General features: G+C 36.9%; 2 protein-coding genes across 3 annotated transcripts in view; both read left to right on the forward strand.

Annotated features, from left to right (window-relative positions):
• The first annotated feature begins 8 nt into the window (after positions 1 to 8).
• LOC107745886 (dual specificity protein phosphatase 22-B-like) lies at positions 9 to 11,812 on the forward strand. Of its 2 annotated transcripts, none has more exons than XM_016559917.1 (7): positions 9 to 128; positions 3,054 to 3,087; positions 3,172 to 3,254; positions 5,623 to 5,672; positions 9,608 to 9,682; positions 11,023 to 11,194; positions 11,517 to 11,812. In XM_016559917.1, exons 1-7 carry the CDS (start codon positions 108 to 110, stop codon positions 11,634 to 11,636), a joined length of 555 nt encoding a protein of 184 aa, XP_016415403.1. In that variant the 5' UTR covers positions 9 to 107; the 3' UTR covers positions 11,637 to 11,812. The 2 variants fall into 2 exon arrangements, with proteins under 2 accessions (XP_016415403.1, XP_016415402.1); XM_016559916.1 differs by lacking the exon at positions 9 to 128 and adding an exon at positions 927 to 1,046.
• A 1,482-nt stretch (positions 11,813 to 13,294) lies between these two features.
• Positions 13,295 to 17,408, forward strand: part of irf4a (interferon regulatory factor 4a) — a 15,765-nt gene continuing 11,651 nt past the window's right edge. Inside the window, exons 1-4 of the mRNA XM_016559918.1 lie at positions 13,295 to 13,386; positions 13,790 to 13,989; positions 14,873 to 15,059; positions 16,443 to 16,534. Of these exons, the coding sequence (XP_016415404.1) occupies positions 13,792 to 13,989; positions 14,873 to 15,059; positions 16,443 to 16,534 (477 nt within the window). The 5' untranslated portion in view covers positions 13,295 to 13,386; positions 13,790 to 13,791. The remainder of the gene's footprint in view (positions 13,387 to 13,789; positions 13,990 to 14,872; positions 15,060 to 16,442; positions 16,535 to 17,408) is intronic.

Raw genomic sequence — 17,408 nt, forward strand, 5'->3', positions numbered from 1 at the left:
CAAGGAGCTCGGCGCAACTGAGTGTGTGGACTCTGCACGACAACATAGTTAGATGTGAACTCGATACAAGCGGACTCCTGAAACACTGCCACTGCAAACACTGTGGCATGGGAAACGGAATAAATAAGGTAGATGGGCATGACTTCCCTTCTCCTCCTGCTTTAGGACTGTAACTTTGAAAGGGAATGTAATCTCGATGTTGAATCATAACGCAGAGCAAACATGACGCTGTCTTTCGGCGTGCGTTAAAGAACGCGTCATTGTTGCGCATATACTCAGGGTTTTTGATTTAACTAATAACGAAACTAATGCACGCAACTGTCATCGATTTCTCAAATCATGTGTCTTTGATTATAAAATTTAAAAAAAAAATCGATTTACAGTGACCCGAGACGTGTCTAAAGAACATCATAACAGTTAGACTTTAAGTTGATTTGGGCCAGAAAGCAAAAACACCATAGCAACGCGCTAGCAACCGCTCAGAACTAATTGGAACAGCTTAGCAACGCGCTGACAACCACCTAAAGCAAGATAGCAACCAACATAGCAACATCGGAATTATTTACTGGTTTATGTGCAAAAACAGTGCAGAAACATTTACAGTGCAGAACGGACTGGCCAATCAGAATAAAGTATTTCAGAAAATGTTATAATTCCTAAAAGTGTCCTCTATCGTATCCACGTTTAAATGTAATGTTTTTATTCGCCCATATTGCAGAAAAGGATCAAAGTGACGGAAACCTTTTTGCCTGTGACTAGATATTCATTTTAATCTTAATTACAGATATTCAATTCAATGCAGTCCTGCTAGCATGAAACCATTGCGAGTAATTTAATCAAGCTTTAGTAGCATCACGAGTTTGTGAACAGTGCTTGGTGTCAGTAATAGTGTGTACTGTGCCTTTAAGAGATTCTCGTCAAGGAGCTCGGCGCAACTGAGTGTGTGGACTCTGCACGACAACATAGTTAGATGTGAACTCGATACAAGCGGACTCCTGAAACACTGCCACTGCAAACACTGTGGCATGGGAAACGGAATAAATAAGGTAGATGGGCATGACTTCCCTTCTCCTCCTGCTTTAGGACTGTAACTTTGAAAGGGAATGTAATCTCGATGTTGAATCATAACGCAGAGCAAACATGACGCTGTCTTTCGGCGTGCGTTAAAGAACGCGTCATTGTTGCGCATATACTCAGGGTTTTTGATTTAACTAATAACGAAACTAATGCACGCAACTGTCATCGATTTCTCAAATCATGTGTCTTTGATTATAAAATTTAAAAAAAAAATCGATTTACAGTGACCCGAGACGTGTCTAAAGAACATCATAACAGTTAGACTTTAAGTTGATTTGGGCCAGAAAGCAAAAACACCATAGCAACGCGCTAGCAACCGCTCAGAACTAATTGGAACAGCTTAGCAACGCGCTGACAACCGCCTAAAGCAACATAGCAACCAACATAGCAACCACAGAGCAGCGCGCTAACTACTAGAATGCCTTAGCAACTGCATAGAAATACTCTGGCAACAGCAATACCCTAGCAACCACATAGCAACGTGCTAACAATTGTTCATAGCAACGTGATAAAACACCTTAGCATTGTAGATGAGTTTAGATTTGTAGAAATGTAGCATTGCATCAGTGTCTCACTGCAAGTGAATGGGTGCCGTCAGAATGAGAGTCCAAACAGCTGATAAACGCATCACAATAATCCACAAGTAATCCACAGCACTCCTGTCCATCAGTTAACATCTGGAGAAGACAAAAGCTGAAATTAATCCATCAAGATATATTTTAACTTCAAACTGTTGTTTTCGGTTCAAATATAAATCCATAATCCATAATAAGGCTTCTTCTAGTGAAAAAGTTGTCTGGTCTGAATCAGGAGAGATCAAGCACTGTTTACAAGCGAAAGTACCTGTATAAGGCATGTTGTCACATTATATGGGGTAAGTTGTCACAATGGTAACTTGCTGCTTTTACACTGATTTCAGAAGAAACACATTTAGTAACAATCTAGGTTACTCATTTTAGGTAATGTAATCTGACTACTTTTTAGATGACTTTTTATCTAAATAGTTTTAAACTTGCCATCAAACATTACATTTACATTTAGTCGTTTAGCAGACGCTTTTATCCAAAGCGACCTACATATTTAAAAAAAGCAAAGGGAAAAGAAAACGTTCCATTTTTTTTATATCAACATCATAATATGTATTATTAAGCATTACATTACACCAGGGTTTCTCAAACTGGGCTTAATGTAAGAACTGCAGTGGGTGTTTGAGTCGATTAAAACGCTAATAATGAATGAAATCATAAAAATGCAAAATAAAATTAATCATTTAAACACTTGAACACTAAAATACAAGAAGATTGAGCTGTAAACATGCGAATGGGTGTTACATTTTTGAAATATTAACTTCTTCAGAGATTTCAAGTAAATATAATGTCAAAGGGGTTTGGAAAATGTAAACGAATAAAAGAAGAAGATTATGAATCATTTACTGCCATTGTGTGACTAATATGTAATCATGTAATCCATTAAAAAGTAACTGTAATCTGATTACGAGCATTACAAAATTACAAGTACTTAATTTTTGGAATCTGATAACATAATCCAGATCACATGTAAGGCTAGAACATGATCTTTAAAAGTGGAAAAACTAACACACAGAAATATCAAACCACTGGTTTGACCAAGAAATTAAGAATGCAAACTTATGAGGTTTATTTGACAACTTAAATAAAAATGTGATGATTTGCCCAAACTTGACATTTATGAAAAATACCATATACATAAACACAATGCAAGCCTTCATTGTAGAAACAAGCTGTCTCTTGTCCCAGAGTATGTCAGCCACTCACTTGTTTAACAGCTTTACAAAACCATGATGTTACAGCAAATTCAGATGATACTGGAAAACTATTTCGAGTTGTGAGCTGATATTTGAATGCAACACACAAAAACACATTAGCTGTCGATTTTAGGAAAACCGAGTGAGTGTTAAGTTCTAGTTTGGTGTTATTTTGGTTTGGTTGTCGTTCCAGGTTCTGCCAGACCTGTACTTGGGTAATTTCAAAGGTAAGACCGCTAGAATCCACGACGCCGTTTTTAAAAAGGTGCATGGTTAGGAAAGATGATAAACGCGTGGATGTGCTCTTACAGATGCCAGAGACAGGGCGCAATTAGCCAGAAACAACATCACACACATCCTCTCCATCCATGACACCGCTGCGCCCATTTTACAGGTACTCACACTTATTATTTCACATGTTCAATGTAGAGAATATATATTTTATATAAAGTGTATGTCAGCTGGATGACGACACATCTCAGCATACTTCATTTTCAGTGATTAATTGATAACATGCACATAATTCTCACCCCTCATCACCTGCTTGACTGCTTTTTTTTGTTTGTTTAAACATGCAATTATTATTTCAGTATACAGTCTCTAAGAGCAGTTTCTCAACACTTGGGTCACTTTTTCAAAACTCTTCACGCAGCTAAGCTGTGGATCATTTTACATTGCTTTGGCACAAAATGCATTCAGTTCAGTCTTTCAAATTGCATGAATAATTGCGTGCATCCAAAACTCAGTGTACCTACAGACCTACATGCACATGTTTGCATATTAATTTCAGAACTGTAAAACTTAATTTCAAAGCCTAACGTAATGCAAAACTGAACAAGACAGCAATTTGCTACATTTCTACAGTAATACCATATTGAAATGAAATAATATCAAAACAATTAGATGGAGCTGAATAGCTCATTTCATTCCCATCTATACAGAAGGAGACACTTCAGGATAATTGTTGCTGTGAACAAGAAATAGTGTCAATAATGTGAATAAACTGAAGGTGTTAATTTGAGACGGCATGAAGTGTTTTGGTAATTTTAGTGCGTTTTGAATGTGATATTTCCTGCTGTGCCAAGCTAAAAGTTGGTTAGGAGAACTGTGTGAAGAGTTTTGGGAAAAAAGTGAACTTTAGTATTGAGAAATTAGTCCTAGCCATTAAAAAATTAATTGTACAAGTTACAGCATTTACGCTGTGTAGTGGCTTCAGCCTAGTTTTATTTATTTATTTGTTTTGCAATGCAGGCTTTTATGAAGCATGATAAATAATAAAGTAAACCACTCACCCATTGTTTGGAAAAAACAGTTTGTCAGGATTGCAACTTAGTTTAACACGGTGACAGACACACAAACACAGTTTCTGTTCAGTGAATACTGTCAAAAGATGATTAAATTATGACAGTGTTTGCTTTGTTTATATATTGTAGATGGTTGTAAGTGTGCATATTCGTTCTCCCTCATCTGTTTGAATGAGCAGCTGGAAGTAGTAAAGCATATACATTTCGATATTTCCTGCTGTGCCAAGCTAAAAGTTGGTTAGGAGAACTGTGTGAAGAGTTTTGGGAAAAAAGTGAACTTTAGTATTGAGAAATTAGTCCTAGCCATTAAAAAAGAAATTGTACAAGTTACAGCATTTACGCTGTGTAGTGGCTTCAGCCTAGTATTATTTATTTATTTATTTGTTTTGCAATGCAGGCTTTTATGAAGCATGATAAATAATAAAGTAAACCACTCACCCATTGTTTGGAAAAAACAGTTTGTCAGGATTGCAACTTAGTTTAACACGGTGACAGACACACAAACACAGTTTCTGTTCAGTGAATACTGTCAAAAGATGATTAAATTATGACAGTGTTTGCTTTGTTTATATATTGTAGATGGTTGTAAGTGTGCATATTCGTTCTCCCTCATCTGTTTGAATGAGCAGCTGGAAGTAGTAAAGCATATACATTTCAAAATAAAAGTCCTGGTGTATTTTATAACTAAATGCCCCACATTATATACATTTTTTTGGGATATAATTTGCACAGTCCCCTTCACAGAAATCAAAGACTAAGAACATTATTTAACATGCAATGTATAGATTTTGCAACGATCAGAACAATAATCTTTAAATAATAATCTTTATTATAATCTTAAAGGATGCAATCCTGATGCAATAATCTTGATTATTGCATCAGCAAAATCCAGCATCGACTGAACTCTAATTCTTATGTACTGATATATTACTACTATGTACAGTATTTAGTAAAACATGTCTTGAGAATTTTAAACTTGCACTGTTTTGCAGTTGAATTTGCTTCAGCCTGTTTAATTAAGTGAAGAATCTGAGATGCATGAGTTATTTTGTGTTAGTTTTGTTCTGTGTGGATGTGCAATATTAATTGTGTTTGTGCAGCTCCTAAAAAGTCTTATATTTGATTCAGGAAATTCTGCAAATACCCCGAAGCAGACTTTCTCAGCGAAGGGCTTCTCTTACAGGACAATGAGCCCTTCTGCACAAATTTACTTGTGCTGAATGCATTGTGCTCTTGCATGGCGCAAAGACCTGTGAAGACCAATGAAATAAAACAATGAAATGCATGCCATGTTTTGAGTTTATTATGAAATGAACACTTAGTAGAAATAAAACATGGTGTGCATGCATGTGCAAGAGGTCTTGACATGACATGCAACAGCTCTGTCTTACTTTTTGCTCTCTCGTGTGATTTTGAGGCGTATTAAAGCACATCTCTGTCTTTCCTCCGTTTCTTTAGGAGATGACTTATCTTTGTATCCCAGCAGCAGATTCGCCCACACAAAACCTGTGAGTAGGCATGCATTTCTGATGGGCTCGTTCTCTAATAGCTATCCGATCTCTCTCGGCCGCCAGTGGGCAGCGCGAGTCACTGTAGCAACATGAAGATGTGCAGGCTTTTCATGAGCAAACGCTTTATAAGTTCTGAATTCACGCATGCTGCTCCCTCTCGCCTTTTCCTCAGTCTTCTCTAACACTAACTCTGTGTTAGTTTTTCATGCCGTATCAAACTAGTTACACCCTTGAGCTCGCGCGCTCTCACACACGCACTCGCACACACGCACTCACTCACACACTCACACACACACACACACACACACACACACTTCCTCTTGTGGCTCTCTTGGTGCAGGAAGGAAGTCGCGAGCTGGGTTTTGCAGTGATGCCTTGGTCGCACTACGCCTTTATTTTTATCCCCCCTTTACCATCAGCCCTCTTGTCACCCTTACAAACCTGTGAAACCCGACCATGCGTAATGTGAAACTGACCCTCTTTAACCAAACTGGACCAGCCCAGCCCTTTCTCATCCTGGTCCTGTCAAAAGGATGGATGTTCTGGAGGAAACGAAGAAGGTTTAAGAAGAAACCACAGTCAGATTTCTGGATTTCTTGACAGCCACTATCTGGACAGTTTCAAACCAACAACAATCTGTATTTTTTCTTGCAAGCAGCAGAATATACAAATAGAAAGGCGAAAATGTTTTATTTCTTGGAACAATTTCAGTTATGTGTGTATGGATGTATTCTCACACACACACAAGCCATTAGGTTTAAGCAGGAAGATGTCAACCCAACAATGTCAGTGATTAGTAGTGCATGTTTTTTTTTCCACGGAAAATTTTTATTTTAAAGCCTGTAAAAGTCCTGGAAATATCTATAGTGAATCTACACTCTTAAAAATACAGCTGTACCAAAGGGGATTTTCATAGAAGAAACATACTGGGTCCTTCAAACAACCGTTCAGTGTTTAAAACGGTTATTAAAAGAACGATTTTTTTCTTAGTGTGAAGTCTTGTCGGGTCCTAAAATATTCCTGACCCGAATCAGTTCTTAGCTGAACCTGACATGCATAAATTATTTTTTTAAAAGGAAAACCTGACCCGAGACAGACCGGATAAAATTTGACCCGAAGGCTTTTTTTTTCTAATTTGTGACCCTGGAGCACAAAACCAGTCATAAGGGTCAATTTTTTTGAAATTGAGATTTATACATCATCTGAAAGCTGAATAAATACGCTTCCATTGATGTATGGTTTGTTAGGATCGGACAATATTTGGCCGAGATACAACTATTTGAAAATCTGGAATCTGAGGGTGCAAAAAAATCTAAATATTGAGAAAATCATCTTTAAAGTTGTCCAAATGAAGTTCTTAGCCATGCATATTGCTAATCAAAAATTAAGTTTTGATATATTTACGGTAGGAAATTTACAAAATATCTTCATGGAACATGATCTTTACTTAATATCCTAATGATTTTTGGCATAAAAGAAAAATCTATAATTTTGACCCATACAATGTATTGTTGGCTATTGCTACAAATATACCCCAGCGACTTAAGACTGCTTTTGTGCTCCAGGGTCACAGATGTTTCTGATTTTTGACTTGATTTGGCTGCTGCTCTATATACTTTCTTTTATTTATTTGCTTATTTATTATTACTTTATATTATTGCCTGCCTCATGCATACACAGAGAAAACGCGCAGCGAAATGAAGCGAGTCCGTATGGCTTTCTATGTGCGATGTATTTCTCACAAAACGTGCAAGTGTGCATCGAGGATAGTTTGATCCATCTTATTGGGTCCATTCGGAAAAAGCACATTTTTTTAAGTTACCCGAGACCCGAGGCCACTGATGCCGAACCTCTGGTTTTTGGATAATTTTAATAAACTAAAGAACCTTTTTCCACAATAAAGAACATTTTGTGGTTCCATGGATGTTAAAGGCTCTTCATATCAATAAAGAACCTTTAATGTTAAGAGTGTAGATTGATTTTCTAGTTTCTCTTTGCTCTAAAATATCTTTGTGACTGTAGAGTCGCATCTGCCCGTCAATCTGCTTGTTGGACTCATCTAAAAATGTAAAATAGTTTAAGTCTATCGATATATGGGGTAAGTTGTCACAATGGTAACTTGCTGCTTTTTTACACTGATTTGAAAACATTTTCATTTAAACATGCAGTACTGTATAAAGCCTATACATACAAATGAAAATCTGCCTAAATGTCTTTTTAAAAAAGCACGCAGGAGGACAAAACCTGACTAAAACAAAGGCTGTATTTACACACAAGGGTTAAAGCGATCCAGAAATAAACATTGATTCATCATTCACTCACCTTTGTGTTGTTCCAAACCCGTAAAACTTTCATTCATCTTCAGACATGCATGAAGATAATTTTGCTCATCCATTGAAAGTCCATGCAACCAAAATGTTTCAAAAAGTTGCATTGTAAAATAATTCGTTTGAATAAAGCGACTTAATCCAAGACTTCTGAAGAGACACGATCGCTTTGTATAATGAACCAATTTAATTTAGGCTTTAATTTACCTTTATACACTAAAAAAAGAGTTCACCAAACAAGAGTTAAGATATGTTTGTAATTTGTATGGACTGTAGTAATCATACACATTTTTAATAACAAACTCGCCTACTTGGTAATGATTAGATTCAGTGTGCAGATGAGAGGATAGGATTGCTAATTAATAATTGTGTATTTAAGCCAGTGTTTTAGCGCTGTTTCATACTGGCTCAGCTTACTGAAATATTTTGAGTATTTCAATACGCACTCGTTTGAGCATCAGCATCAAGCCTAAATAAACGTTTGACAGGAACTGCGAAGGCAGTAAATACCGAAGCTGTAAAAGCTGTGTGTTGTAGAGCAGAGAGTAATCTGCATCTGGAAAACATCATGTACGCAGGATGTCTCGTAACTCTGTGTTTACTGCTCCGGTTACGACCTTCCCACCGCTCTGTCAGCGTCACAGTCTGAATGAAGACCTAAACCTAAACTCTCCTACAGTGGCCCTGAAATGCTTTCTTTGCACAATTAACAGGATAATTCACCCAAAAATGAATGCACTCACCCTCATGTTGTTCCAAACCTGTATGCTGTTTTTTTTTCTCTTCTGTGGAGCACAAAAGAAGATATTTTGAATAATGTTTTTTTTTTCCATACAGCGAAAGTTGTTTTGGAACCCACTGACATTCACATAAAATGAATAAACAATCAAAAAAACAAAACAAACCCATCACATTCATACATTATTCCTCGAGTTGTTGGAAAAAAGTTGTATTTAACTAGGATTTATTATTATTATTATTATTTCTCATTTAGGGTTATGGACAAGCCTGCAAAGTTTTGAAACTCTGAGGTGTTGTGGGATGTGTGTATGTGCATACAAAATGTTTATTACAATTATGATGCTCGTGGATCAGTTTGACCTGTAATTTCACAGTTAACCGCAGCTGCACAGACTCTTTTTTTGGCCATACTTTGTTCGTTTCTCAACTACTCTATGGGAGTATTTACATTTAGAATTATACATTTGGCAGAAAGAAATGTCCATACATTTTTAACAGTTCAAGCACGGTAATTTCACTGAGAATGTAGTGCCATGCTCTAGTGCTTGAGCTTCACAAAAGGACACGCACACAAATAAAATAAACAAAATTTTAAGCTTAAAAAAAAAACTTTTTATAATATTCATATTTTTTGGAAAAGTTAAAATAGTTGTTAAAAACAGTTTTTTTTTGTGTGTGGGGGTTTTCTTGATGTGACTTTTTGTGAATTGTATTGAATCCGATTATGGTCACTTTGACCCGCAATATAAAAATCATACCCTTAATTTGACACAAAATTGGTTATGCTTCATTACAGCATCCTTCACATTGATACTCTGTAGAATTGCCTGAAGTTGACATAATCGGTCTCTTTGCCCTCCACAGCGTTCAGCATTTTGAGAAGAGCATTAAGTTCATGCACGAGTCTCGACTGAAAGGCGAGGGCTGTCTGGTGCACTGGTAAGTGAGGGGTTCGTTTGTCCTCCAGCTATTAAATCTACACTATACATGAACCGATGTTAGGTATGCATACGATTGCATGCACCCAGATACACGACTCTACCTTAAGAGGAAGCTAAATGTGCACTCAACCCAGATACCAGCCCTAATTGAGCCCAGTGTGACCATGTGAACAGCTGATAACTAGGTGTCAAGGGGGGTGGGCTATTTTTGAACTTCCCAAAACAACAGTAAACACGAGCCTGTGTTTGATATGAGACTATAACACCTCAATCCATGCTCAAAAACATCATGAGGTCTGTAGTATTTCTCTGAAATCTCACCTTCGTCCTCCTGAGTTGAATGCGTAGGGTTACCCTGGTAAAAAAGTAGTATATTTAAAATACATTTATCTCATACTAAGTATAGTTCAGATCTATTAACATGACATATCGCTCTATGAGACTTAGTGATATAAAAATTTGAATTAAACTTTATTTGGTGTACTGCTTGCGCACAATGCACAATTAATATTAAGCCTAAAATGTGTTTTAATGTCACTATTGATGAGGATTGAATAATATCAGTCTTTAAATGCGAGATAATTAAAATGTACCTGAAGCATTCTTGCAATAGTTCCACTTTAGCACAATCCAATATACTTCAGTATATCTTTACGTAGTTGAACCTCAGCACTACTTCTACAAAATTAAAGTGCAGTTTATCAGACTCCATGTATACCAGTTTAGTGTACAAAAAGTACAATTGCAGGGTATTTTTATTAAGTACCTACACTCTAAACAATAAAGGTGCTTAAAAGGTTCTTCACAGCGATGCCATAGAAGAATTTTTGGTTCCACAAAGAAGCATTCAGTCAAAGGTTCTAAAACGGAGCAAATAAAGTGTATTGATATTAATAAAAACAGTATTCTTCCACCAAACAATGTAGCTCCTCAGAATCAGTTGTGGTTGCAACAAAGTGGTTGCCGAGCAACACACAAACGTAAACAAAGGTGTGTGTTTGTAGAGTAATTTACAACAACTTCGAACGTGGCTCAACCAATCAGAATCCAGGACCGGAACTCTCCGTTTTATAAGGTTCTTTGGAACCATTTAGACAAAAAGGTTCTTCGCATCGTGAAGCACCTTTATTTTTAAGAGTGTATGTATTTGTAGCATGAAATAAATGTATTTCAAATACATTTTAGTATATGTATTTTTAACTAGGGTATGAGCTCGTTCTGATCACTAACCTACAGTACGAGCAAACATCGAATCTCAGTGGCCTGTAATGATTCTAAAGGCAACCGAGCTGTGAGTAGGAAGCTTGTGCATTGCTGACTGTGTCTGGTGTTCTCCAGTCTAGCCGGCGTGTCGCGCAGCGTGACGCTGGTGGTGGCGTATCTCATGACCGTCACGACTCTGGGATGGCAGGAGGCTCTGGCTGCGGTGAAGGTGGCGAGACCTTGTGCTTCACCCAACATGGGCTTCCAGAACCAGCTGCAGGAGTTTGAGAGCAGCCAGCTACAGCAGGTGATTCCTCCACCGTTTATGACTAAATTATTGTGGCTGTATCTTCACAATGAAGCTGGACGCTTGTACAATTACACCATCAAAAACCCTAAACTATCAATCAGACGACAGAAGACATGCATGGGTTTCTCAACAAGTTTAATTGTGTTGATAAATTAGTAAGCCATCAAATATGATACAGTAGGCTTTATAGGGTAAATGTTTGTGTAAATGTGTGATCCAGATTGCCACATGGTTTCTAGAAATATGAATACAGCTAATAATCAGACTTCTGTATGAAGACCCACTGAACCTTCTGTCTTAATGTTTGATGTGTGTTCAGTTCAGAGAGCGGCTGAAGCAGGAGTATAAGGCAAACCCCTTCAGTGATGAGGAGGACGTTCAGAACCTGCTGGCACAGAGCTGCTCCGCGCCGGAGGAACACGACTTTGAACACAACTGAGAGATCGCTCAGAGCATTCCTGTGTGTCGTTATGACTGATATCTGGGATTAGAAACATCATCATGCGACACACTGATTGTGTTTGCTATGGCACAGCACTGTTTAATAACTTATGGACACTTTTTGTAAATAAGACATATTCAAGGTTTTAATGTTTACTACTGATGCCACGTTTAAAGCAGATTTGCATTTTGTTGTTCAGTCTTTACAGTTATATCATAAAAACTGATTTATACTATAGTCTCTGACGTTCTATTTTTTTTTTTCTTCTTAAAGGGACAGTTCACCCAAAAATGAATATTCTGAAGAATGTTAGTAACCAAACAGTTGCCGGTAGCCATTGACTTCCATAGTATTAAAAATAAAAATGAAAGCCAGTGGCTACCAGCAAACTGTTTGGTTATCAACATTCTTCAAAATATCTACTTTTGTGTTTGACAGAAGAAAGAAACTTCAGGTTTGGAACAACTTGAGGATGAGTAATAGTGACAGAAGTTCAGCTATCCCTTGCTGGATCAGCCAAAGAACTGTTTTAATGTCAAAGTAACATAAAGATATAGAAGAGTATATAAGAATAGAAATGTTTATTTTGAAAAATAAGGTAGAACCCAGGTGAAAAAAAGGTGCACTTCCATAATGCACTTAAAGTGCTCTATTTCCACACACTAATTTTGTACTTAATTAATATACTAAAAATGATGCTTTAGTACATCTTAAGATAATCCTAAAATAATCTAAGTGTACTCAACTGTGCTATTTTGGGACACCTGGAATATAAGAACTAAAATGTGCTTTAAACATACTATCTCAGTATTTAAAAAATGTATTTAGTTAGTGCACTTGAGTGTACTAGTGTATGAAAGATGGGTTCAAGTGTACTACAAGTGGTAAGTAAATACATTTTTTTAAATACTGAGATAGTATGTTAAAAGCACATTTTAGGTGTCCCAAAATAGCACAGTTGAGTACACTTAGATGATCTTAAGTACTAAAGAATAATTTTTAGTATATTAATTAAGTACACAATTAGTGTGTGAAAATAGAGCACTTTAAATACATTATGGAAGTGCACCTGGGGGAAAAAAATATATGGTAGACTGAGTAGTATATGCTATTTCTCTGTCGGACAGCAGGGGGCAGCATATTCAACACTGTTGAACTTGAACGAGATTGGTAACAGATTTGAAGTCACTTGTTATCAAATAGGCTACTTGATGAGTTTCGTATTTAAGCTATTATTTGCTTAAATTATTTTGGGGGATTAAAAGGACCCCGAAAAGTTTACGGCTCTGTGGAAATTCCAAACACATGAAGACACAAAGACTTTGACATTGGCCCCTGTTGACGGTCTGAGAATAAGTTAGTGAACCCCGTGTTGTTCCGTGACTGCTGCGATCGACAGCTGTGAATTTCCTCAAATCAAACCGACACAAACAAACATCAAACACCTGGATAACTCTGATGACGAGCGCTGGGAGATTTTCTGGCATATTTTATCGACAGATATTTGTTCCATCGTGTGTGTGTTTGCGTGTCGCAGGGATTTCCCGTATGCTGGATGTTTATTCTTTCGGTTCTGTCGCGTTTCTCTGAAGTCTTCAGCTCTCAATGGTGCTGGAGAAAGACGCTTCCACGTAACGCTCCACCCATCTCTCCACGCGCTTTGAATTATTTAAGAGTAGAAACACCTTCCTCTGACATGACTTGAGAAGTGTCGGCTTTGAAAGCGAAGCTGTCTGCATTCACAAAGGTAAGACTTGAGAGGCTTGATCTGTGTGACAACTGAGCTTGACTGTTAAAGAAAATAAACTATTATACGCATGCAGCTTGTTTATTAATAATGCTTATGCTTCATGCATTATAAGCTACGAGTACCCTTACATACTCATATGCTATCTATATTTTGTTTCTTTAAAAAAAAAAAAAGTAAACTACATTTAAGTAGCCTTTTGACTTGCACGTACACTTTAAAAGTTGAAGCTTCGTTCTTTGAACGCATTCTTTTCATGCAACATTTTCTCTCGGTTAAGAGCACCTGCACTAGACGTTATAAATGTGTGTATTATTGCGGAATATGCATGCATGAACTCCTCTGAATCGCTCTTCTGCTCACTGCATGTGCACCTGCTCTCGCATGCCTCCCTCCCTCACAGACATGAACTTAGATGGGGACAGCAGCATGTCAGTCAGTTGTGGGAATGGCAAACTTAGACAGTGGCTCATCGATCAGATTGACAGCGGGGAGTATTCCGGCTTGGTTTGGGAAAATGACGAAAAAACCATTTTCAGGATTCCCTGGAAGCACGCGGGGAAACAGGACTACAACCGCGACGAGGACGCGGCGCTCTTCAAGGTGATTGAGGATGAAGCTGGAGCTCTGATGACTCTTTCAATGATGGAGTGTCTTTAGACCTGTGTTGTGGCCCCACAAAGCGTTAGGACTCGTATTATCAAACCAAGTGCCTTTATTCAAATAAACACTGCACGCTTTTCAAGCTAGACGTTTGACGAAACTGATCAAACAATAGATCTAGTGTTGAAAACGAAGACAGAAGTGGTTGCAAAACATTAATGGATAATGCCATAGTTATTATACTGAACCACACTTGTGGTTCCTCTGTCGGACACCTGTGCGAACTTGACTTCATCCCCTAAAAGTCACCGAAATACCACCTGATTCAGAGTAATCAAGCCAAGATTATAAAGAAAAGCGCAGTTTGTTCCGAGAAAAGCCACGTGGTTTGATATTTTGTTATCTGATGCGATGACATTCACGTGACTTACGTTTACAAATACGTTTTTGGGGCAACTGTGTGAATGTATGTGCATTATTATTATTATTAGGCCTATTATTATTAAGGCACATTTTTGCAATCATATAGGCTACTGTAGGATAAATTATTAGGAGTAATTTCCTATCAGAGAAAATGCATTCGTGTTGAGCTGAGAAAGACCATTGCATGTTAACAGATTGGCGTTCTGTTGCAGTAGAAACAAAAGCAATGACAATTCAGTCAATCAGACACACTGAACAGTATTTTATTCATTACATAATAGCACACTTATTAACAATAATCATATTATTAACAAGAATCCATTTTAAGAGTCTTTAACTATTTTATGCATTAGTATTCTGAGTTCCTACTAAGTGAGCCAGTTCTTCATGGCCATTTTCTTCTGCTTCCTCTCTCACTCTTCATCTCTTCTCATCTTCACGCTGGTGTTGTGGTCTGTAGGCTTGGGCCCTGTTCAAAGGCAAGCACAGAGAAGGCTTGGACAAACCAGACCCTCCAACGTGGAAGACGAGGCTCCGCTGTGCCCTGAACAAGAGCAATGACTTTGATGAGCTGGTGGAGAGAAGCCAGCTGGACATCTCAGATCCTTACAAGGTCTACAGGATAATACCAGAAGCAGCCAAGAGAGGTAATGTCCATTTTTGGATTGCATAGCAATGAAATGCATTTAATATATCACAACATGCAGAAGGTGTGTTGGAATTGTGCATTGGTTGCCTTCTAATCCACAAATATTGAAGGGGTGCAGTTTTTGCTCTAGGTTTGATGCATTGCATCATTCCAGCTCTTACTGAAAAGTAAGCTCACAAAAGAGCTGTGAACAGAGCTAATTTGCTACACAAAGGTGAAGGCATGCCATGCATTCACATTAAATATTGCTACTTGCCCTCAGTATGTGTAGCAGGAAGCTAAGAGGAAGCCACCACATGTGCTAAAATCCCTCAAGCTTTTTATAGAGAGCTTCGGTTACCAAGTGCACAGCAGTAAAGCAACACAAATCACCCATCAGACCTTGCATAAGACGAGCTTGTGCTTCGAGATGCTGGGCCAAGGCCACGAAGACCTCTGGTGTGTGACCATAAAGCGTTCAGGGGTTTGCAGAATTTCAGTAATTTTATAAAAATGACATATATTGTAGATTCACACCTTAATATAGTTGCTATTATTAGTGCTTGTGAACTACCTGCGAAGTGGAGGCAAGAACTGAACTGTAAGTGAACGAATGAGTGCATTTCGTTTTGAGGATAAAACAGATAAAATGTACAGAAAACGGACCAAAAATATTAATATAGAGTATGATAATTGATCGCTCACCTTGGACTGACTTTTGACCAAAGTCAAATCCTCTAAAGAATGGAAACGTGACAGTGGCGTAAACTATTTTTATTTACAAAAAGATGAACGGTTCGATATGTCCAGCCTCAGCTTCTTTGAACAAAATAAATACATCAGCAAAGGAAGGAAAACTGGCTTTTTTAGCACACTCTCATGGCAATTCGTAACTGTTTTACGTTTTGGCAAATTGGTGGCAAATTCGTACGATCTCATTCGTATGTTTTCGTACGATCTGCTGAGGTTTGGGTTTAGGGCTGGACCTTCATGCTTAATTTTTATTTTTATTTATTTTATTTATTTATTTATTTTTTAATTATTTTTTTTTTTTACAAAACGTGCATTCCCGTACAAATCAAATTGTACAAATTCATATAAAATTGCCAACTCTTTAAAATAGTTTTTATGTTTTGTTATGAGCTCAAGTTGGCGCTTTAGCAGCTTCTCGAAATCTGTTCTCGCGTTCAAAGCAAACCAAGAAGAAAGTCAGAAGCTTGAAAGTGCAATTATCAGTTATTGGCCACAGTTATCACAATTATAGCCAAATGCTCAAATTGTGTGGATATTTATTTATTGATTTATTTTTTGTAGGATTTGCAGACAGAGATTCATAAATATTATTGTGCAGTTACTGTATATATATATATAGGTTATGAATATATAATTTTTTGCATTTTAGGCTCTAAGTCCAGCAGTATGGATGACAGCGCAGCACACGTGACTTCTATTAGTTATCCAATGCATTCTTCTTATCCTCCTCTACAGCCTCAGGTAAGGTGTATCACCTTTGCCATGTCACACCTTTTTAACAAAATATTAATTTCCGTGGGAGACGTCTTATGTGAAGAGTTTTTCTTTGTATTCACTGGCCAGTTAGCATTGAATCTATATCTAGTACATATACATTTACTGCTTGTTCCTAGCAGGTGCTTTCAGTGTGAAACAGTGTTGTAGTGTCAAGATACTTTTATAGTTTTTATTAATATTTTGAATTAGTTTATATTTTTATATTTTCTGTTTTCATTTTTATTCTGGTTGACGTTTTTGTAATATTGTTTTTAACAGTGTTTTTGTCATTTTTATTAGTTTTTTATATGCCAATATAGTTTTTATTCTTTTTTCTAGTTTTATATTTTTGATTATTTTATTTAACAAAATATTAATTTCCGTGGGAGACGTCTTATGTGAAGAGTTTTTCTTTGTATTCACTGGCCAGTTAGCATTGAATCTATATCTAGTACATATACATTTACTGCTTGTTCCTAGCAGGTGCTTTCAATGTGAAACAGTGTTGTAGTGTCAAGATACTTTTATAGTTTTTATTAATATTTTGAATTAGTTTATATTTTTATATTTTCTGTTTTCATTTTTATTCTGGTTGACGTTTTTGTAATATTGTTTTTAACAGTGTTTTTGTCATTTTTATTAGTTTTTTATATGCCAATATAGTTTTTATTCTTTTTTCTAGTTTTATATTTTTGATTATTTTATTTTAGTACATCAAGTAAAGCAAGTTTTATATTTAGTGCATTAACTTTTATACACACACACACACACACACACACACACACACACACACACACACACTCACACACACACACACACACACACACATATATATATATATATATATATATATATAAAT

Source organism: Sinocyclocheilus rhinocerous, unplaced genomic scaffold (genome assembly GCF_001515625.1).
Source record: "Sinocyclocheilus rhinocerous isolate Xijiao unplaced genomic scaffold, SAMN03320098_v1.1 scaffold1850, whole genome shotgun sequence".
NCBI classification, from domain to species: domain Eukaryota; kingdom Metazoa; phylum Chordata; class Actinopteri; order Cypriniformes; family Cyprinidae; genus Sinocyclocheilus; species Sinocyclocheilus rhinocerous.

Coding starts and splice junctions, on each gene's coding strand:
- LOC107745886 (XM_016559917.1), top strand. CDS start 108: ATGGGAAACGGAATAAATAAG. Junction 3,255..5,622: donor CCGCTGCGCCCATTTTACAG/GTACTCACACTT, acceptor CCGTTTCTTTAG/GAGATGACTTATCTTTGTAT. Junction 9,683..11,022: donor GAGGGCTGTCTGGTGCACTG/GTAAGTGAGGGG, acceptor GGTGTTCTCCAG/TCTAGCCGGCGTGTCGCGCA.